Raw genomic sequence first — 20,317 nt, 5'->3', positions numbered from 1 at the left:
GCCGTCATCAGACAGAGCCGCACTATTTCGACATTTCACAGCTGCTCTCCTGCCGTTGTCACGACATGCGACAGTTGGGTTTCTTTAAGTTTTTCCTTCAATAACTGCGGCCTATTCTGCTGCGTTCTCTGCCTCTACACACTGGGCGCCCATATTACACAAACATCTTCGAGGTAGCCTTGGAGTTTTGTCACACGAACCCCACCATGTCGAAGCGCACAGCAAAAGCCCAGGCAAGCAGTGCCCGCGCTGCCAATACAGCCGGATTCGGTGCATTCGGGAGTGCATCACCAGCATTTGGCGCAAGTTCGTCGCAGCTGTCATACGTATCAGAGCCTCCAGACGTCTCTGCCATCTCCGACCCGAACGTCGTAGTCTACCTGAGAAACCTCTCCAAAAGAGATAGCACAACAAAGGCAAAGGCACTGGAGGATATACAGGCATATGTCACATCACTTGACAGCCCGGTGGAGGAAGGCTTGCTTGAGGCATGGGTCAGGATGTATCCGCGAACCTCGATTGACAACGCGAAAGCCGTTCGCCAGAACGCCCATCTACTCCACGGTCACTTTGCCGTATCTGCCGGCAAGCGCATAGCGAAATACATGCCTAAGAGCGTCTCAGCATGGCTCTGTGGTCTCTATGACAGCGATCGATCAGTGGTCGAAGCAACACAAACCTCTCTACGACAAGTCTTCAACACAGCCGAGAAACTACAAAGTATTCGGAAGATCTACCAACAACCCATATTGGAGTACTGTCGCGATGCCATTGATAAAGAGAGTCCTACAACCCTCAGCGATGAGAGGACAGTAACTAAGGATGACGCTGAAGCAAAGTACAGCCGTGTCATCTCGGCATGTGTGTCTTTGCTGGGTAGCTTGGTAGCCAATCTACAACCTGAGGAGCTCTCTAAGTATCAGGCCGACTACGATAGCCTCTTTGGCGATAAGAAGTTATGGGACTTTTCTTCTTACAGAGATGCTGGAATCCGGCGATCAGTACATCGACTACTGAAAACATGCTTGGCAAAAGAAGATGGTTCGTGTTTTCTAAAGCAAAAAAATTTGAAAGACACGCTAACGAATTCACAGCCGCTATTGAGCAGAATCTAGCCATTGTCAGCAAAGCGTACCTGGCCGAAGCATTGAACTCTGACCAGACTGGTTCTGTCAGCGATTATGTTGAGACTTTGACCCTTCTCACCACCAAACATCCCACAGTGTGGACGACGGATTACAAAAGCAAAACAGGCGTCGACAGACGCCTACGGCAGTTCTTGAAGAAAGGGTCTCAGTTCGGACCGCGCGACTTTTGGTCTCGATTGGCTGAGCTGTTCAAAGTTATTCCAAAAGAGGTTCTGCCACAACACGATACTGACGCTGCGGATTTGTTAAGTTCCCTGCACGGTGGTATTGTGCGCAAGGATGAGCCCAAGTACACCCATGAAGCCGCATTCGATGCTTACCTAGAGATAACTAGTCTTTTGAGTCAGCGATTGGAAGAGTCTGACCGGACAAAGCTATTAAAAGAGATGGTCCTGCCTATAATCATGCAGTATCTGCATCCAACATTGGAGACCTCACACTGGGCTATACCATCAAATGCGACAGGGTTGTTATCAAAAGCCCTTGGGATCGAAGGAATGGCTATAGTCCTCGGCGACCGATGGACTGAGTTTTCACAGCGACTCATTGACAGCATTAAAACCTCAGCTCCAGAACAGTCAAAGGATTATGAAAAGTCGCAAACAGGTGTTAGCCAACAAGCGACACGGTTCTCGACCCTGCAAGATCAAGCGCTCAAGATAGAAAGTTTAGCGGCACTGCGGCCCGTTATCGTACAAGCATGTACATCGATTGTAGCGGAAGCCCTCGAAGTTCTCAGAAATAGGAATGGGAAGCCATATGGCGCAGCGGCTGCTATTGCTGCAGTATTGAAGCGCAACTCCACATTGATCTCCTCGTCTCAAACAGAACAGGACCTTGAACAGTTCATACAGAAAGACCTACCAGCGCTTGTCCGGTCACCCTCATCTTCCTATCTAATAGACCTCTTGTACTCGAGATCTGATAGCACAATTTTCAACGATGCATGGAGTGCATGCCTAAGAGCTATTCTCAAGGAGATAGACCCAACAATCCGGAATAAGGCCCTTGAGGGAATTCTTACCTCATCCAGGATACCGTCGGACTTCGATCTCGCAACTTCAGATCCGGAGTTGCAAGAACATATCGTTGCCAACGTCCGTGAAGCTATAGAAGGCTTAGGGGAGTGGGAATCATTCAATCGCATGCTTCAATCGCCAGCGAAGATACTATCTCCTCAGACAACAGATAGTGTTCTTGCTCACATGACAGAAACACTCTCAATATCACAGCAGGCTCCTTACTCATTGCAAGGTTTACGTCAGATCGTCAAGTCCAAACCCTCGATACTTCGCGAATTCCTCGCTCAGTCACAAGGCTCCAGTCTTCTTCAAGCTTTACTTCTCGCATCCGAATCACCAAACGACGAAGTAGCGCAAGATGCCAAGGCTGTCAATGCATCGATCCAGACCATACTCTCATCAGGCACTGATTCTAAGCAATCGATATATGACCTCATTCAGCAGGGTCTGCGAGATGCTACATCAACGTCAGTCTCGGTTGAGACCTTAGTGGATCTGGCGAAGCAATCCGTCAAAGCAGGCGGCGACTGGGATCAGGTTTCCAAAGTTTTCCCTAACATCGATGACTGGAACTCGGCGCTCGAACCGTTTCTCAATGCCGCACCCAAGACCTCGCTAGCCATCACAAACCCTCTTGGAGGTGCTGTCTACCTAGTAAAATCAGATCAATCGCCATCCAAGATTATCAACATGACACGGGATGTTGACGGATATCCGGTCGCGTACAGAATAAGTCAATATGTGACCCGATTGTTCAAGAACCCTGATCTCTTCTCGATCAGCATAGTCCCATCTGAGCTAAAGGCTGCCTATCTTCACAACATCGCCCTCGCCGTGCAGCTTGCCGATGACAATCTTGGTCTTGCAGGCGCAAATGGTTTCTGGGCACACTATGATCTGGATGTCGAGTCTGATGCTATGACGTTCATTTCAGATGCGCAGTCGTTCGTAACGCAGGAACTACGGATGATAGCCGCTACCTGGTCGGACAGCAGCGCTGAATCACTCATGACATGGGCTAGTAGCATCTTGTCGAATGTCAGTGCTGACACAAATGCTCCCACGTACTACCATGCGCGGACATACAGCGTACTAATTGCGGAAGCAATTGAGATTGCTGGGTGGAAAAACTCCCAGACTGCTCCAATGCAGGAGTTGCTCAAGACAACGAGAAAATCCAAAAACCTATTTCAGTTACTAGGACTATTGAATGGGTTCAAAGAGCCGTTATCGGCTTCCAAATCTTGCCAAAGGATGTCCAGCGAAATCCTGGCCGACCTTACAGGTTTGGACATCGAGGCTAAATCGTCAGAAGCACTGCAGAATCTCGTACAGCTGAACAGTATACTAAGCCAGGACAATTTTGCGGAAGAGGGCGCCAAACACCGTGTGCTTCTCTTTGTCAATCACGTAGTCTCGTGGCTTCAAGAAGGCCAAGTCGCACGAGCTGTCAAGGCAGAATTGTGTCGTTCACTTTTAGTACTTCTTCCAGTGACAAGCGAACGGTACGGCGATCATTGGGGAAACATCCTTAATGCGCTATCTACTATCTGGTCGGCAACAACCGAATTGGAAACGAATGAGTATGGCATGGATAGCCCGATCCCCCTCGTACATGCATCGCTCAAACTATACGCCCAACTTCGCACCTTGGTTAATGCGGAAGAGCCGAATGATGATCTTCTAGATGCCTGGAAAGAGGCAGAGCAGCCTGTTGCTGATGGACTAATCAACATCTTGAAGCACTCCCAGCACTTCCCTGACGAGTTCCATCAGCCTCTCAAGATGGTGAATGATGTCCTAGCGCGTCAGATATCCAAGGTGTCGCTTAAGAATCTCGAATCAACTGAAGAGCTGTTTCCGCTGTTGTATGTGCAGTCGCAACCCGTTCAGCAGACTGCGTTCGACATTCTGCACAAGCAAATCCCTGCAGCTCAAGAGCAGATCTCCATTGATGCAGCACTGGAGAAGTCTACTGCGCGTCTGCCAGAAGAGCTTCTATCTCTCGTTATTGATGCCCCTACAGCCGCATCATTGGCTGATACAAACTTTGAAAGAAGCGTGCCATTATCACTGCGTGGTTATCTGCTTAGCTGGAGATTGGTCTTTGATCATCTTGAACATGCTTCTTTCAAGGTCAAGAACGACTACGTTGAGCACATTCGTGAAGGCGATTACCTGCCCGGCCTACTGGACTTCACATTTGAATTCCTCGGACACGCAAACAACAGACCCGTCGACGTTTCGAAGCTAGATATCACAACATATGAAGCGGATGTCGAGCCTCCAAAAAGGGATCTCCAATGGCTCTTGACACATCTCTACTTCTTGTGCCTACGCGACGTTCCTTCGCTTACAAAATCTTGGTTCAAAAACTGCAAGTCGCGTGCGATTGTAGTCTCACTTGAGCCCTGGACAGAGAGATATGTCTCTCAACCCGTAATCGGCGCTTCCCTCGATGCAGTAGCGAAATGGTCTGAAGAACAAGCTGCAGCTGAGCCTGACTCCCCCTTCACCGTCAAGGTTGTCTCTCGTGCTCGTGAGATTACTGCGTCTTACATCGTCGATGAGCAGACAATGGCGATGCGCATATCCCTACCTGCTGCTTTCCCGCTAGCAAACGCTCACATTGAAGGTCTCAACCGTGTCGCTGTAAACGAAACCAAATGGCAATCCTGGCTACGGACTTCCCTGGGTGCCATTACAATCTTTAATGGCTCTCTGATTGATGCACTAACCACCTTCAAGAGGAACGTGGACGGAGCACTCAAGGGACAGAGCGAGTGTGCAATTTGTTACAGCATTGTCGGCTCAGACAGGAAGCTGCCAGACAAAAAGTGCGCGACCTGCAAGAACCTGTTCCACGGTGTTTGTTTGTTCAAGTGGTTCAAGAGCAGCGACGGCCCTAGTTGTCCACTTTGCAGGACCAATTTCCAGTATGCATAGACTGAATGAACAAGGGTGGGGCTCGTATCAGCATATGTAGACGAAAAGCTGTACATAGGAATTTAGTAGGCAGATGAAAATCGACCTAGGACATACCAAGAAGGTGGGCAAGGCGGTGGCGGTCTTGTTGTAAAAAGAGCCTCGGCTGTACCTGAATGTTGTACTTACTCCTCACGCCCTAACGCCATTTACCGACACTAAATCAAGACATGTACATCATTTACTACGCATCCATGCTCATCCAACATTTATACTAAACTCCCCTTGCCCTTGCCCTTTCCACTAAATCTCCCCCATCTCACCCCCACAATGGTCTCCCCACCCCCAACCCTAATCTTCAACTACGACATCTCCTGCCCCTTCGCCTACATAGCCTCGACCCGTGTGCAATCCCTCGCCCAGCGCACAAATGCAACACTCATCTACCACCCCGTCCTCCTCGGCGCCATCTACCGCGCCACCGCCGCGCCCCAGGGCGCCGGCGGCAGCGCAAGCGACGTCTTCAACTCGACCAAAAAAGCCGTAACGGGACAAAACATGCAACGCACCCTATCCCGCTACCAAGTCCCTTACCACCCCCCGCCCAAGCACCCCCGCAAAACAGTAAATGCGCTGCGCATGCTTTACTGCGTCGCAGACCAGGATAAGAGAAGGGAACTTACGGATCGCCTCTTCCGCGCGTACTGGGTTGAAGGGAGAGATGTAAACGACGATGCCGTCTTACTTCAGATCGCGGCGGAAGCAGGGGTACAGGGACTTGATGCGAGTTGCTTTGCTAAACTGGAGGCGAGAAGGGAGTTGGAGAAAGAGACGGGGTTGGCGATTGAGAGGGGGGCGTTTGGGGTACCTGGGTTTTGGATTCCGGGGGCTGGAGAAGGGGGGGAGGGAAGGTTTTTTTGGGGACAGGATCGTATGCATTTTGTTGAGGCGACGTTGCTTGGATTGTCATTGGCGGGGGAGGATGCGAAGGGAGGGCAGGATGCGTGGACCCAAGTGAAGAATTTGCGGGCGCTGCTTCCTCGGGTTGTGTATTCGAATCATTTGCATCTTGCGAGTACGCCGGCTGTTAAACTGGAATTCTGGTTTGATTTCTCGTCGCCGTGGGCGTTTTTGGGATATACGCAGCTTGCGCGGTTACAGCGTACGTTTGGGCCTGGACTGGAGATTGTGCTCAAGCCGTTCTTGCTGGGTATCTTGTTTCGCGAGATAGGGGCCCCGAATATGCCGATGATGGCGGTTAGTCAGGTGAAGGCGATGTGGTCGAGGCGCGATCATGCGGATTGGGTGAGGTGGTGGAATGCGGTTGATGTGCAGGAGGGACAGCAGCAAGGTCTTCAAGGGATGGATGGGCCGATCAAGTTTTATTGGGCTGATAAGTTTCCCATCCGTACGCCGACAGTGCTTAGAGTGGGGATCGTGGAGCCGGCGGCGACGAAAGTCTTGTGTAAGTCATTTGTTCTTTTGGCTATGTGTCTTCGACTTTGCCTTTGCAGAGGCTGTTGCGCAAGACACCGTTGATGGAAGTTTGGGAAAGCAGATGCTAACGGGATGATAGACTCGGCATGTTGGGAGCAGAACAAACATGTAGCAGACGAGTCTGTACTTCAATCGGTTCTCGACGAGGCAGGGTTCAACGGTGCTGATCTCATTACGCGCGCCAATAGCCCTACCATCAAGGAGAAACTACGGGCTCTGACAGCTGAAGCCAAAGAACTGGGACTTTGCGGTGCACCCACTTACCGCGTGCTGAGACGGCAACAGAATGGAGATTTCAAGCCTGTAGGCGGCTTGGTGTGGGGACAAGATGAGATCAATGTTGTTGAGGACTTGATTGCTGGATGGTCACCTGAGGCGAGTAACGGCCAGATCGCTGAAGTAGGGAAGGTCAGCTATGAGGATGTACAAAGCGGAAAGGGTGTCGGTGCTAAGTTGTGATCATAATCATCACATTGCAATTATGGGTGGACAATTAGATAATGTTAAAACATAAAAGAATCTTGACGTATTTATGGCAATTTTCAAAGTTATTAAACCATGTGTCATTCCGATATAAGTACATAGTGCATGAAAATGACTGTGAAAAGAACAAACCATTACGCCAAAACCTAGGGTCCTCCCGGGTATCATAAATCATAAATAATGTTTGTGTGGGTATCTGCTTGGGTATATGGTATGTCGTGGTGAGTGATTAGAAAAGATGACTGAGACCCGTGGTTGGTCGCTGCAAGACTGCACAACGGCAGAAACCTAAAGATCAACTTGGGGTTATGTGCGGCGCTTCCTCCTCCGTGCTGCCAGCTGTGGAGTCCAGATGCCACTGAAGAGGTCCTCGCATTCATCTTCGTCCTGCGAATCGAATTCGATATCTGTCTCCTTGGCCTCGGTGACCATGCCATTGTCCTCTACTTCCAAGGCCGGATCCCATTCTGATCCTTTCACAGTCCTTTTAGCCTCAAGTATGAATTTTCCGATCTTGTACTTTTGACTGTCTTCTGCAGCGTCGACATACTTCCATCCTAAAACGCTACCACAACTGCGACAGCTTATATCAGACACAATGTGTACGCCAGTGACCAGCTGTCGGGACTGAGGCTTGTGTGTGAGTGTGTTGGGCAAGTCGCCATTCTTGAAGCCTGCTGGTGCGATGTTCCCACCTGAGAGAAAGCTGGATGACGGCGGTGAACTGACAAGGTATGCGCGACCATGTCTTCCAGTAAAACCCTTACTTATGATTGACGACGTAGGAATAAGATCGGCGAGACATTTCTGACAACGAAGATGCGAGGTCGGCTGGGTGGCGAGAAAGGATGTAGGCTGTGGCGGGGACGAAGACAGCGATGACGACGAGCTGGTAGAATCGCTGAACGCCGAGCTGCTGCGCCGGCGGAAGTTGAAGCTTGGGAACAAGTAAAGAGGAAAGGGGGTTGTTGGTGAGTTCAGCATGATGTGCTTGGGGGAGGAAACCCGGTTAGTACGAAGTCTTGTTGAGTGTTTTTCGCAAAATCAGATCAAAGTTCTCAAAGATGGCCTAGACAGATGCGCGAAAAGTATCGGCGGTGTAGAAGAGTGTTCAGAAGAGATGCAGGCGCGTAGTAAGAGGGTAATGTTCCTGGTTATGTTCGATGAAGCGCTCAATAAAAGGTCGAGGCTAAAATGGCCCCAAACCCGTGGAACGATCTCTGCCGACTGTGTAATAGTTGTGTCGAGATCCGAGGAGCCTAAGGAACCCCGCACTAGGATTCGGCGTGGATTGCTAAGTCAACCTTTAGAGGTTGTCGCACAGGAAAGTGACGTGATGAAGTTCGAGGGGGTGATGCCGCGATAAGCGATAGCCGATAACGGATAAGACACGGATAAGGCGCCACAACCGAGTAAGGCGGAGCAGGACGGATATGCTTGGAGTTATCGATAATGGTAACCCTTGTAGGACTCAAGCATCGAAGGGGTGAGCGTGGTGGAAGTAAGAGCTGCAGTAGAGAGAGATGGAGGAGTGAAGAATATAACACAAGGCGGTCAATACGAAACTTTGGTCATCTCCTCGGATGGTACCCCGCGCCATCGAATCATAGTCAGCCTCCTGATCATGCGGCCCTTAGAAACCCAGCATCTTGTCACGGGATGCGCTGGCACTTGGATCGCATAAGATTGGGACACACACTTTTGTTAAGATATGTGTGTCCCTGTGACTGGTGCTTGTTCGCTGGAGTCATGACAAGATGTGCTTCTGCTGTCATGCCACAACCCTCTAGGAGATGCCCCACTCTTTCACTCCAGTAAACTCCTATTACGCACTGTCCTAAGGTTGAGCTGAATCATGATCATCCCTTCTAGCAGACATGATGGATTTGGTAGAAGTTGTTTGAGTTGTTTTGATACCCTATTTGCCACCTTTCCCAGCTTCAAACCATCATGTGCGGGCTAATGCTGCTTCCCATATTCACTACTGCGCTTTCCGTTTCCAGCGTCAACAACGCCTTCTCTCTATGGCACAAAAAACCAGACTAGCGTTGCTTTCCACTCCCGTTGCTTCACTTGCTCCCCTGACTGGGCGTTGGTTGAAATCCCTAGCGTTTATCCGGCATTATTACTCCATCCCAGTACTAACATTCGGTAATATTGAGACATCAGAACTGTCGGGATGATGTCTCTTGTCCCAACGCGGAAAAGAAAAGATTTCCATAACCCTGGACAAGAAGCGCAAGACAAGGGGAAAGTTCGTGTTGTCGAACGATCAGTAGAAGCACATCCTGTTGCTACTGCAAAGCGTCCGCATGCGCGCAACACTACTCCTGCTGGCCGTACATTCACCACACTACGGCGTGGGAGCATAAGAATCTTTTCCATCTTCCGTAATGGCAAGAGTAAGTGTCTTGGGTACCGTGTCCTCGTAGTTATCAAATCTGACTCTACCATCAGGCTCTACTCCGAGCTCAGCAGAGGCTACGTTGGAGAGCAACGGCTCAACAGCAAACAAATCCTGTAGTCCGGCTCACCCGAGAGTCGGAAAACGCTTCTCCCAATCCTCTTCGCGAATTCCTCTTACCTCCGACCTACCTATCAGTCTCCCGCCCCTCTGCCTGGGCCCTGACAATTCATCCCTCCTACAGCTTGCCAATGCTGCCACGTTCGATGGCGAGTCCGAACCAGTGTTCCCGACTCGCACACCTCCTCCTACGCCTGTAGCCACAAGCAGATCGACTTCAAGTTTGTCTAGGCAGCTGACTACAAGGCTTTCGAATGCCCTACTGAACAATGAAACCGTAGTACATCGCACAAAATTGAGTTCTCGTCCTACTGTTGAACGCAGTTACTTCAACCGACACAGTAGCGACAAACATACTACCATCTCACCTAAGACCCCCATGTCCGAGATATCTTCTCTGCCATCAAGTGGCTTCAGTCCAGGAAGCAGTGGGGCTCCACAGTCAACTGCTCCCACTTCTCTGGTTTCTTCAGGCGGCCCACGATCAGCTGAGACAACGCTTCGCACACATAATGGCCGCTTTGTAACCGACAGCTCACCTCCCCTTTCCTATGAAGCGACCGCAGAGCATTTGCCTTCTCGGTTTTTGGTGTTCCCTCGCCAAGACGCACCACGATTATGTGAGCCTTCCATTGCGACTATTGAAAAAGCGGCGGCAGCGAAGATCTTCTTCGAGTCACATTTCAATGAGCTTCTTACTATCAAAGTTACACCAAGGTCGATGCGTCGTCGCCAGATGGAGCGTAAACTTCTCGTCATGACTGTCTCTGAGGAGCAGCGTCAATGCAATAGACAAGAATAGTATCTCTCCGAAACCTATCACTTGCGCCAAGTACGAGTGATGAAATCGAACACCGTAGCTCGACAGACCATGAAGGGTGTACACGTCTCGAACTACGATATTATACGGGTGTTAGGTAAAGGTAGCTTTGGAGTCGTCAGACTTGTTCGTGAGAAGAGCGAACACTGCGAGAGTCTCCATGGTAGCAGCTCCAGCACGAAATATCTTGATAGATCTTTGACACCAAAAGAAGAAAGTCCTTCTAGTCCTTGTCGCAGACCAAAACAGGTGTTCGCCATGAAAGTTATCAGGAAATCCGACATGCTCCGAAATAGCCAGGAAGGTCATTTGCGTGCAGAAAGGGATTTCTTAGTTGCTTCAGAAAACTCCCGTTGGGTAGTGCCTCTAATTGCCGCCTTCCAAGACAACAACAACTTATACCTTGTGATGGAGTATATGATGGGTGGAGATTTTCTCGGACTGCTCCTTCGCGAGGATATTCTCGACGAGAACGTGGCCAAGTGGTATCTGGCGGAAATGATACTTTGCATTGAAGAGGCACACAAGATGAACTGGATCCATCGCGATGTCAAACCTGACAATTTCCTAATCACCTCATCTGGACATCTTAGAATTTCCGATTTTGGTCTCGCCTTTGATGGCCACTGGGCTCATAATCAGACATACTATAATGAGCAGCGATATAGCCTGCTACGTGACTTGGGCATGCATGTCCAGGGTGATGCACAAGATGTGGAAGAGGAGAGAACCCGAAAAGATGCCCGTAAAAACATGGACTATATTTACGGCAATGGATCAAAGCGCAGCCGCTATCAAACTCGACAGGAGACTGCCAATGGGCCCATTATTGATTGGTTGAACCGTGAGCAAAGACGTCAGTTCGCCAAGAGCGTTGTAGGAACCAGTCAGTATATGGCTCCAGAGGTCATCAGGGGTGAAAACTATGATGGGCGTTGCGATTGGTGGAGCATTGGCGTAATACTATACGAGGTATGTTGCTTCAGAAAACATCACGTCTCTCTAACATGCTCAGTGCCTCTATGGATGTACACCGTTTTTCTGCGAAAACAGACAGGCTACAAAGGCGCGAATAATTGTACGTAGAATCACATGGGGTCCTGGATTGAGGTTAACCGGAGTAGGATCACAGACGATGGCTGCGATTCCCATCCGATCAGCGTTACGCTCGTCCGAACATTGATCGCGTACCCCTTATGCCAGTCTCACGCAATGCCATCGACCTAATAACGAGACTGCTCGAAGAGAGGCAGGATCGGCTTTCCGCCAGACGATACCGTGAGAATGACTGGGTGCTCCGCGATAAGTCTCTCAGTATGCGTAGCAACCGACACATTCACAACAACACTGGTCACATCGTCTTCCCCCATGATGCCGAAGACATCAAATCGCATCCATTCTTCCGCAACATCCAGTGGTCCTTGCTGCACATGACCCGCCCACCTTTTGTTCCTCGTGTTCATGGCGGACAGCCCATCACCAAGTACTTTGACGACGAGGCCGATATTCTAAGCGCATCTGATCATCTCGACTCTTCCAGCTACGAATTTTTGGAAGTAGCTGAAGAGCCAGCACCGCCTTTTGCTGCAGCAGTACCCAAAGCTAACGTTGATCCTCCCGCTATCACAATTGATCCCCAGGTCCGCATCCCTGGAATCTTTGAACAAATCGCATGGGATAGGCTGTGTACTTCATTCAAGAAGATACCAAGGCGGAAAAGGGAGAAAAAGAGACCTCGAGATAAACTCCTTCGTGATCCAGAGGTTGGTCGCGCGGTACTGGAGATCAGGAAGAGGGGTGCTTTCGTAGGGTATACATACCGTAGGCCGAGATTCTCGCTGCCTGATTTGGACGATAAGATTGCGGGGGCGAGAACGCATGTCCCGCGGCCTGGTATGACTGCTACGAGTGCCTAGACTTTGTAGCTACGTTTTCATTTAGTATCATTAAAAAGTATTACTACAACCTACGCTCTCCCATTTTTTCTCAAAGCACGCATCGTACCCAACGATTTTCTCTCCTTTTCCAACAGTGATCGCAGAAACTATCCCCTCACCCCCTCCCTCCTCAACCCCCTCACATTTCGCCCAAACACAGCATACAACACCCCCGCCGTCACCAAAAACGCCAAAATCCCCATTGTCACGCCTAGCCCTGCTGCCGCCGCTCCACTAAGTCCCGCCGACGACTGAGACGGCTTCACTGAGACGAGAGAGGCAGAGGCGGTACTCGTTGCATCTAGTCCCGGAAATGCAACCGTACTCTCAAACGTAGGGGAGTTGGATGTAATGCTAGTTGGAGGAGATATAGTCACCGTGTCTCCCCCGTCATCAGTATTACTTTTACTCTGGTGTACCACTGATGATGAAGATGTTTCCGGGGCTGAAGAGAGAGGTGCATTCGTCGTTGTTGGGGTCGCGGAAATAGTGTCTGAAGAGGAGGGAGGGGGAGAAGTGCTGGATGCGAGCGGTGATGGTGCTAGTGCCATGGAGATTACGATGGGAGTGATGCCCCCGGTTTTTGTGGATGGGGATGTCATGGTTGCTGTGTGGATGTATGGTTGTGCGTATTGTGGTGGAATGGGTTGCGTATGAAGAAAAGACGGGAGTGGGTAGGTTTCTTTTTCTTTCTTTCTTTGATTTGTGGGCTGGAGAGGTGGTGTGGGGAGAGGGGGTTCGTTTGTTGCCCGTTTGCTTCACATACGGGTTTCGTTGTGTTGGCACGCAAGTTGTCGTATGGCGTTGGGTAGAATGATGTGGTTGTCTGTTTGCTGATTGCGAACATTGGTATCGCTTGGTATTTCAGACTGGAAATTGTTCACAGTGTTTTATTCTGTTGAATTGGGACGTGGAGTTGTAAGTTTCAAATTCGAAAAGTGGTGATGGAGTTATGTGTTGGTGGGAATACAGGGATCAAAAGAGAAAGAATGCATGTAGGTAAAATACTGTTCCTTATCCACTATCGCTATGCTACATTACGAATGGACGGACCTATTCGAGTCTACAAAGATGCAAATCCGGCTATGTCTTAAAAAAGATCGTATTCTATAATTCTAAAGATTTGAAGCGAAAGTGAGGGGATTACTTGCTACGGCGGAAAGCAGCGAAAGGAGGGAAGAAGTATGCGGGGTGGAAGGCAGTGAGTACCGTGCATGCGATACCAAGCATCCTAATCATTGTAAGCTAGATGTTCCGAACTTGCAGTGAGAGTATTGTGACTTACATTCCATCAAGTAGGAGGAACTCGCGCTCATTGCGCATCAGCGCGTTACCCCAGCCACCAGCCATCTCTGGCAGACGGTATATGCAGCGAATGAGCACAGTAAGGTATGCCAACACAATGACACCTCCAAAAAGCTTGACCTTTCCAAGAGAAACACTACCAGCTTCCTTGTCCATCTCATAGCTGCTCTTCTCGTTCAGTGCACCGCGGTTCTGACGAGCCTTGCGGTATCGGAAGATGTAGATCAGAATGAGCACACCGCACACGACCATGGTGACAACCTGGAATGCAATACCAGCCACGATGAGCTTGTTGCCACCGTCAATGAGTTTCTTGTTGGTAGTGCCACCTGCAGCTGCCATACCTCCACCGACAGCTTGAAGCACAATGGAGCCGAAATCGCAGCCGACAAAGATCCATGGGTAAAGACGAGGCTTGATGAGTGAATATTGGGGCCCGCAGTACAGAACGAAGTGCTTGAGCGTAAGGTAGATGGCGGCAGCAACGAAACTAGGACCGAGGACGAGGCAGCAGATTTGGAGTTTGAAACCAGACTCGCTCCATGGGTTGCCGTTCATGATGATGCGACCGGCATATCCAGCGGCTTCGAGAAAAGTTCCGATGCCGAGGGCAAGAGTGTACGTCCATGTTTTGCTCAAGACGCCGATGACGATGCTAGCAAGGCAGCAAAGAGCGAAGAGAGCGCAAAGGAAAGCATTGGCACCGAGATTCGGCCTGTATCCGTAGAGCGTAGCGAAGACAGGGCATTCAGGCGATACTTCGAGACATTGGCGGAAATTTCCCTTGGGCCTATCTTCGGCGGCAGAAACGATAACGACCTGGGTGGCGAGGACAAGGGCAGCAATGAGACCTTTTTGCGCGTAGGAACGCATCTTGGGCGAAATGGACAAAATGGTGTTTACAGAAGCAGAAGGGAAAGAAGAGCAGAAGAAGAAGTAGGGCGCGAAACGACAAAAGCGACACCAGGCAGCAGATTGGTGTGATGTCTAAGCCATGCGGGTGTGGGTAGTCGACTAACTTCCGCGGCGCATGGTCGCTTCGAAGGGGACGCCTAGCCCTCTTCCATAATTATCCTCTGCGTGTTACTAGTCGAAGGGTGATACCCACCAACCGTATACGCCGTGTTCCCATGAGCGAGACTTCGCGAAGCTCTAAGCGAAGCACCTCTGCCATACTGCTCTATACGCTATTGGCTGCGCTTGCATCGTTAGGCCGATATGTCATGGCCAAGGCGTTGGCGTCAACGACTTGTGTTTAGACCGCGGGTTGGATATATCCCGGGCGCATGGGTCCCGCTGTATCGTCCATTTGCGGTGGCGCTGTGCGAGACCTGCCTTGGAGGGGAAAGGTGTTTGACGCGTGCAGGGGGCGAATCACGTCGGTTGCGTAGCGGCTTCGGTTGCAAAGTCTGGTGCTGCCGTTTTCCCGGTCGTTTCGATCTGGTCTTCCATTGTCTGTAGTCGTCGCAACGAACGCTGATCCTGCGTGTTTAAGCTTTCTTATATCAGCTTCCTCCAAACCTTTTCGCTACTACAGTTGATGTGTAGGTATTGATTTTGAGAACCTTTGAAATCCCTTCAGTGGTTCGTGAAGTGCTCGCGACGCTCAAAATTGGGACCTAAGCTGCCCTTGGTGTATACGCCAATGTCGTATTCTCGGATTGATTGTGCAACTTCACGTGCCGCATTCGCGGTGGCTGATTTTAAAGACGTTGAAAGGGCTGTGTTGGCTGACGTGCAGGACTTGGAGGCTTAGCCTAATTGAGACTTAGCTTCCTAGCCGATGTCCAAACATATGTCCTACCAGGTCTCCATACACTACTAGTGCATATATCATGGTCAAGGTAGTACAAGTGCTTCGTTTTGTACGTCGCATTCGGGAAATATCATAAGTATATGGTACTACCTTTGCTGACCGCTACAACTCATACTTAGTCAGCTGTCAATGAGAGTCTTTTCGTGTATACCTTCGCAGTTTCCAAACATAACTAGTGTGTACAGGGTATTTCAGCTCTGCATAGTTGTAGAGATGATCGCCATGTCTCCTGATTTTTTAGGTCCCAGCTTTCCAGACGTCTCTTCCATGCACGTATCAACAGGCTCGATCTCGATTCATTAAAAGGCATGACGCAGTACAAGTGTCACTACGGTTAAGAGATCAATCGAGAAATGCTACAGTCATGAGCGATTATGGCTTCGCCCTTACACGTAGCTGCGCAGCGGTTTCAAACAACATCAGCTATAGAACAATCGAAGTGATTGACCAGTCCTCGATCTTATGATGATCGGATTTTTAGAACGCTGGCTGCAGGTGAAGCCCAAATCATTAATCACTGTAGGCTGACTACATGCGGGGCACATGGTCAGCCTACTAATTCTCAATTTCGACAAGTTTTAGGACTAACTTAGTCTAGTATAGACATGCAATGTTCGATGTAAACTTATGTACAGCTTCAATCTTGGTCTACAGAAACCTTCTAAACTATCTTCGGCTTCTCGGGTTTCTAATCTCGTCCCATCTACTTGAGAATTTTTTATACACATGAGCTAGTTGGGAGAAGTACCATGGATCATACTAGGCTGTCAATAAACTTAACACATATCGAATGCTCCCATGACTCGTAGTTTTTCTTCTCACAACTGTCACATGACATGTCCTCGTTCCAACATTGAGAGTCTCTGTTCAAAGATAAATACCATCCAGACAATTCTCAATTGCATCTTCCCACCAAGTCGCCTCAACTCGATTCTCTCATATCCAACATCCCGCTCAAGCTGCTAGCTACTCCTGCCTTTATTTTCCCCTCACTCTTCAAAATGAAGATTCCAACCTCAGCCATTCTTCTCCCACTCTTTCTTACCACGGCCACAAACGCCTGGGAGCTCACCGTCTGGCTTAACAATGGCAAGCACGTCACTGCTCACGGCACCCGCAACTCGGGATGCGTGACATACGATTTTGACATGAACTCACCCGTCAAGCGGGCTAAATTCAAGGAGAGTACCTTTGCAGATACTTTCGAATTGTATGAGAAGGAGAAGTGTGGAGGCAGGGTTAGCTATAGGGAGAACGGGGGCGATTATCAGATTGTCCCGCCGAGGATCATTAAGAGTTATAAGGTCTACTAGCAGGTATGTGCATTGTGTTATGGAAAATTACATTTATCAAGTCAGGTTCCTAACAAAGGGTAGGCTACACTGAGTCGAATGGCAATCCAAGGCGAACCGAACAGAATTGCACATGGGTCTTGTTTTATTGGTTTTTTTTCACAGTGACTGTACAAATTAGCTTCGCCTTACTTACTAAAACCCTTACTGTCACTAAGAGTTGAGCATGTATTCTCATACCAAAAACCTCGCTAAAACTATATATATACATTTTCTTAAAGTATATAGATTTTTTTCGTGATTGATATATGCTAGTACTAGGAGCACACTACCTGTGGGAGGAAGTAGTGTCTGAGGTGGGCTTATGTAGGGCCCTCACCTATGTATACGCATTTGCCAGCCCTGAATATAATAATGTACTGATAGAAAACTTCGGTGCAGCAGATTACACTTTTATTAGAGCAGCAAAACATGGTTGGTAAAGATGAAAAATGTGTCTGAGTAAACATCGGTCGTATTCCATCTCCCATGCTGATCCACTTTACAAGAAAATACTGAAACCCCAGTTTCCACCACCCACTACTAACCAGTCTTTCGTTCAACCCACTCAATTCCCACCTCATCTTGTCTCGTCATCCTCAGCGTCAACACGTTCTGGCTATCCTCCATTAGATCCCGCAACCGTTGTTTCGCCTGCTCTTCACTCTCGCCTTCTTTGCGTGCAGGTCGAGCGTTGCATCTGCGAAACAGTGTCGCCATGACAGATACAAACTCCACCTGGGATATCTTCATTCCAGGGCATGAGCGGGGACCAACAGACCACGGCATATATGTGCCGTGTGGTGGTGTGATCAGGACGGGCTCTGGCGAATTGGGGTCCAGCCAGCGACTAGGCTTGAATTCGAGGGAGTCGGGTCCCCATGTAGAAGGTAGAGTGTGTAAGGCTATTGTGTTGATGTATGCGCCGAATGGGCCTGCAAGTGAGAAGGTGCGGTCGCCAAGTTTTAGCGTCTGGCTTGTTATCGCGTCCCGCAACATGAGTGTTACAGGTGGGAAGAGGCGCGCCGCTTCAAACTGTGAGGTTGAATCGTTAGCTCAAAGCCATCTCGCTACGGAAAGAAATCATGCCAGCTGGCTTTGTGTGGGGTAGACAGCAAAGATGGGGTTTGGATAGATGATGGGGATTATGAGTTACCTACCATGACGGCTAAACACCGCACTAGCTTAGGATAAACCGTCGAATAGTCTGTCTGTGATGGGCTTTGTGTTTCGAAAACAGCATCGATCTCGGCCTGTATCCATGCCTGCCATTCTGGATAAACGGCGAGAAGAGTAGCGGCGTAGCCCATTGTGTTTGCAGTCGTTTCATAACCAGCGGCAGTGAAGACGAAAAGATTTCCAGCGATTTCCTCCTCTGTGAGATATGTGGTAATAGTTTTGGATGAAGCTAAAGTTTTGTTTTGCTCCTTCTCCTGATCCGATATGCGAACAAGCGTGGTCATGATGGTAGTTGAACTCTTTTTTGAATTCTCTGTCGCTTCTGTGACATTCGAATGTGCAAGAAGATGTTCTTGACGTTCTCGATCAAGCACACTCTTCACTAGATCTGGCATCTCGTTCATTGCGGTACCTAGTCGTTTCAGTGCCTGTGGCATGAAAGGTAGCGTTAGCCAGGTGCGCGGAATGAATGCAGCTGCAGCAAGAAGTTCAACGACGGTTACAATTGCGTCAATATATCTGGTTTGCGCAGATGATTCAGTACTAGATGGCGGCGGAGACAGAGAAAAAGGCTGCCTGCGACCATAGGCAATCCGGACCAAGACGTTCAAAGCGACTTTGTGAAGGCTGTGAAGCGTGTTGGCGGATTCTTGGGCAGTAGGAGTCGAGTTTGATAATAACAAAACGTCGGAAAGGGATGATGCTTGTTCTGCGGCCTCTGTCCATACGTGTGGGCTGATGCGTTCATTGAGAGCAGGAGCGACAATACGACGGTGGCGCGACCACGAGTCACCTTTTGCCTGTTTTTCAACTGGTTAGCCAGCAAACAGAGAATAGTATGCAGACTTGTGACTTGCCGTCATGATGTTGGCTCCCAGAACACCCATGGATGTTATGGTAATGTCCGGGTGAGTAAAGTCTCGCCTATTAGACAAGATGTCGGTAGCCATTGTCGGGTCGGCACAGATGAGACGGTTGTTTCCCATGGTGACATAGATAAAGACAGGCCCAAGCCTTTCGTGAATAGCATACTTGTCACGAAATTCCCAACACCAGATACTCAGTTCGACAGTGGCGAATAGAGCAGCGGGGAGGATGCGAAGAAGCACAGGGCGGAGGGGGACACAGAGAAAGGCCCATATTGTCTGCAGATATGATTAGCCCAGTGTGTTTGTTCTTGTACGGATTGAGAAGGTTAGGTGACTTACACTATCTGGATTGTAAGGGCATAGAATCACGGGCAACCCAGTAGCACGGGCTACTTGGTAGTTGTTACTAAATCTTCTTAGCTTGGGGCCCAAGTACAGCAGCACTACGCCTATCAATCCGACGATGATAGTAAGCAGCATGGTTTTTAAAAAGATGGTAGCTTTGATCAGCTCAGGCCTTTTGAACAATGTTCCAATGACCACTGATTGTCTGGCAAATTGGATAATAAGATTGTAGTCAAATCCAAGGGCTCTTGTGGGCGGCGTGCTGTTGATGATGACGCTCAAGATGCCCCTGCCGGAAGATTCGGATCCGGACTGTCAGAAAGCAGACCACCCGGACTCTGACTTGTGCTGTACCCAAACATGCCCTGCCAAGAGGTACTAGTAGGCGCTGAAGCCCAGTGAATAATAGCATCGTGAGCTAATCTTGAATCAATTCTATCTCTCTTCTTAGTATTTTTTTCTACAAAGTCTTTTCTATTTCGTGAACATATCCCTTTCTATAACTAGAATAAAACTTAACCTATTATTAGTTAACGTAAGAGAAACACTTGTTAACAAGCTACTAACATAATGCACACTTATAACATAACTACTCAAAAACTATTAGAAAAGTAGTTAGAATAACTATATAGAGAAGTTTCGTATTAAAGTTTAGCGTGCTATATCTAGACAAAGATAGGGTCGCGTCGCATGTTTACAACCGAACTGTGTGTGTACATGGTGTTATGTCGCCCTTGCTTCGGGCTGACTTCCGCATGTCTGTGCGTGTGAGGAGTAAGTATGTCACTGCGTCACCACTTTACGAGGGACGTTGTATGTAAAGTGTAAATGAGTACAAAGGCGACAGCCAACAAGAGAGCAAACTATGTATATGTGCAGGTGTATAGGAGCCATTCATATGCGCATGGTTTGTTGCTTGCTCAACTCCTTTCCAAGTAGGTGTATCCCTTGCCGTTGGGTGTGGGTGTGATGCTGGGCCGACTTGCAAGGGTGATGAGGTGCTAGTGTGTAGTTTTCACAGAATTTTTGATGGAAGGATACATATGTGAATTGTCAAAATAGAGCGCATAGTTGGATATATGTAGTGTAGTACGTACGTCCGTAGTGTACCTGTAT

General features: G+C 49.0%; 9 protein-coding genes across 9 annotated transcripts; 5 read left to right on the top strand and 4 right to left on the bottom strand.

Moving 5' to 3' along the window:
- Positions 1 to 206: 206 nt before the first annotated feature.
- COCCADRAFT_2542 (uncharacterized protein) lies at positions 207 to 5,116 on the top strand (the record flags this gene model as incomplete). The annotated part of the gene is made up of 2 exons (XM_007711085.1): positions 207 to 1,041; positions 1,095 to 5,116. 2 exons carry the CDS (start codon positions 207 to 209, stop codon positions 5,114 to 5,116), a joined length of 4,857 nt encoding a protein of 1,618 aa, XP_007709275.1.
- A 309-nt stretch (positions 5,117 to 5,425) lies between these two features.
- COCCADRAFT_34232 (uncharacterized protein) lies at positions 5,426 to 7,051 on the top strand (the record flags this gene model as incomplete). The annotated part of the gene is made up of 2 exons (XM_007711109.1): positions 5,426 to 6,560; positions 6,672 to 7,051. 2 exons carry the CDS (start codon positions 5,426 to 5,428, stop codon positions 7,049 to 7,051), a joined length of 1,515 nt encoding a protein of 504 aa, XP_007709299.1.
- Positions 7,052 to 7,381: 330 nt separating this feature from the next.
- Positions 7,382 to 8,059, bottom strand: COCCADRAFT_88298 (uncharacterized protein; the record flags this gene model as incomplete). Its single annotated transcript, XM_007711136.1, has 1 exon — positions 7,382 to 8,059. One exon carries the CDS (start codon positions 8,057 to 8,059, stop codon positions 7,382 to 7,384), a length of 678 nt encoding a protein of 225 aa, XP_007709326.1.
- A 1,195-nt stretch (positions 8,060 to 9,254) lies between these two features.
- COCCADRAFT_88409 (uncharacterized protein) lies at positions 9,255 to 10,401 on the top strand (the record flags this gene model as incomplete). Its single annotated transcript, XM_007711135.1, has 2 exons — positions 9,255 to 9,477; positions 9,533 to 10,401. The coding sequence occupies 2 exons, from the start codon at positions 9,255 to 9,257 to the stop codon at positions 10,399 to 10,401; spliced, it is 1,092 nt and encodes a 363-aa protein (XP_007709325.1).
- A 69-nt stretch (positions 10,402 to 10,470) lies between these two features.
- Positions 10,471 to 12,335, top strand: COCCADRAFT_88366 (uncharacterized protein; the record flags this gene model as incomplete). Its single annotated transcript, XM_007711134.1, has 3 exons — positions 10,471 to 11,391; positions 11,435 to 11,497; positions 11,544 to 12,335. 3 exons carry the CDS (start codon positions 10,471 to 10,473, stop codon positions 12,333 to 12,335), a joined length of 1,776 nt encoding a protein of 591 aa, XP_007709324.1.
- Positions 12,336 to 12,761: 426 nt separating this feature from the next.
- Positions 12,762 to 13,040, bottom strand: COCCADRAFT_88368 (uncharacterized protein; the record flags this gene model as incomplete). Its single annotated transcript, XM_007711133.1, has 1 exon — positions 12,762 to 13,040. A coding segment is annotated over one exon (279 nt), but the record flags the coding sequence as incomplete, so codon positions are not given.
- Positions 13,041 to 13,499: 459 nt separating this feature from the next.
- Positions 13,500 to 14,534, bottom strand: COCCADRAFT_34229 (uncharacterized protein; the record flags this gene model as incomplete). Its single annotated transcript, XM_007711108.1, has 2 exons — positions 13,500 to 13,587; positions 13,642 to 14,534. The coding sequence occupies 2 exons, from the start codon at positions 14,532 to 14,534 to the stop codon at positions 13,500 to 13,502; spliced, it is 981 nt and encodes a 326-aa protein (XP_007709298.1).
- A 1,944-nt stretch (positions 14,535 to 16,478) lies between these two features.
- Positions 16,479 to 16,790, top strand: COCCADRAFT_2536 (uncharacterized protein; the record flags this gene model as incomplete). The annotated part of the gene is made up of 1 exon (XM_007711084.1): positions 16,479 to 16,790. One exon carries the CDS (start codon positions 16,479 to 16,481, stop codon positions 16,788 to 16,790), a length of 312 nt encoding a protein of 103 aa, XP_007709274.1.
- Positions 16,791 to 17,351: 561 nt separating this feature from the next.
- Positions 17,352 to 19,336, bottom strand: COCCADRAFT_2535 (uncharacterized protein; the record flags this gene model as incomplete). The annotated part of the gene is made up of 4 exons (XM_007711083.1): positions 17,352 to 17,843; positions 17,969 to 18,780; positions 18,841 to 19,132; positions 19,196 to 19,336. The coding sequence occupies 4 exons, from the start codon at positions 19,334 to 19,336 to the stop codon at positions 17,352 to 17,354; spliced, it is 1,737 nt and encodes a 578-aa protein (XP_007709273.1).
- Between the last annotated feature and the right edge of the window lie 981 nt (positions 19,337 to 20,317).

The sequence above is a fragment of the Bipolaris zeicola genome (genome assembly GCF_000523435.1).
Source record: "Bipolaris zeicola 26-R-13 unplaced genomic scaffold scaffold_25, whole genome shotgun sequence".
NCBI classification, from domain to species: domain Eukaryota; kingdom Fungi; phylum Ascomycota; class Dothideomycetes; order Pleosporales; family Pleosporaceae; genus Bipolaris; species Bipolaris zeicola.
The sequence above is the reverse complement of the archived record's forward strand: the minus strand, read 5'-3'. Positions and strand labels throughout refer to the sequence as shown.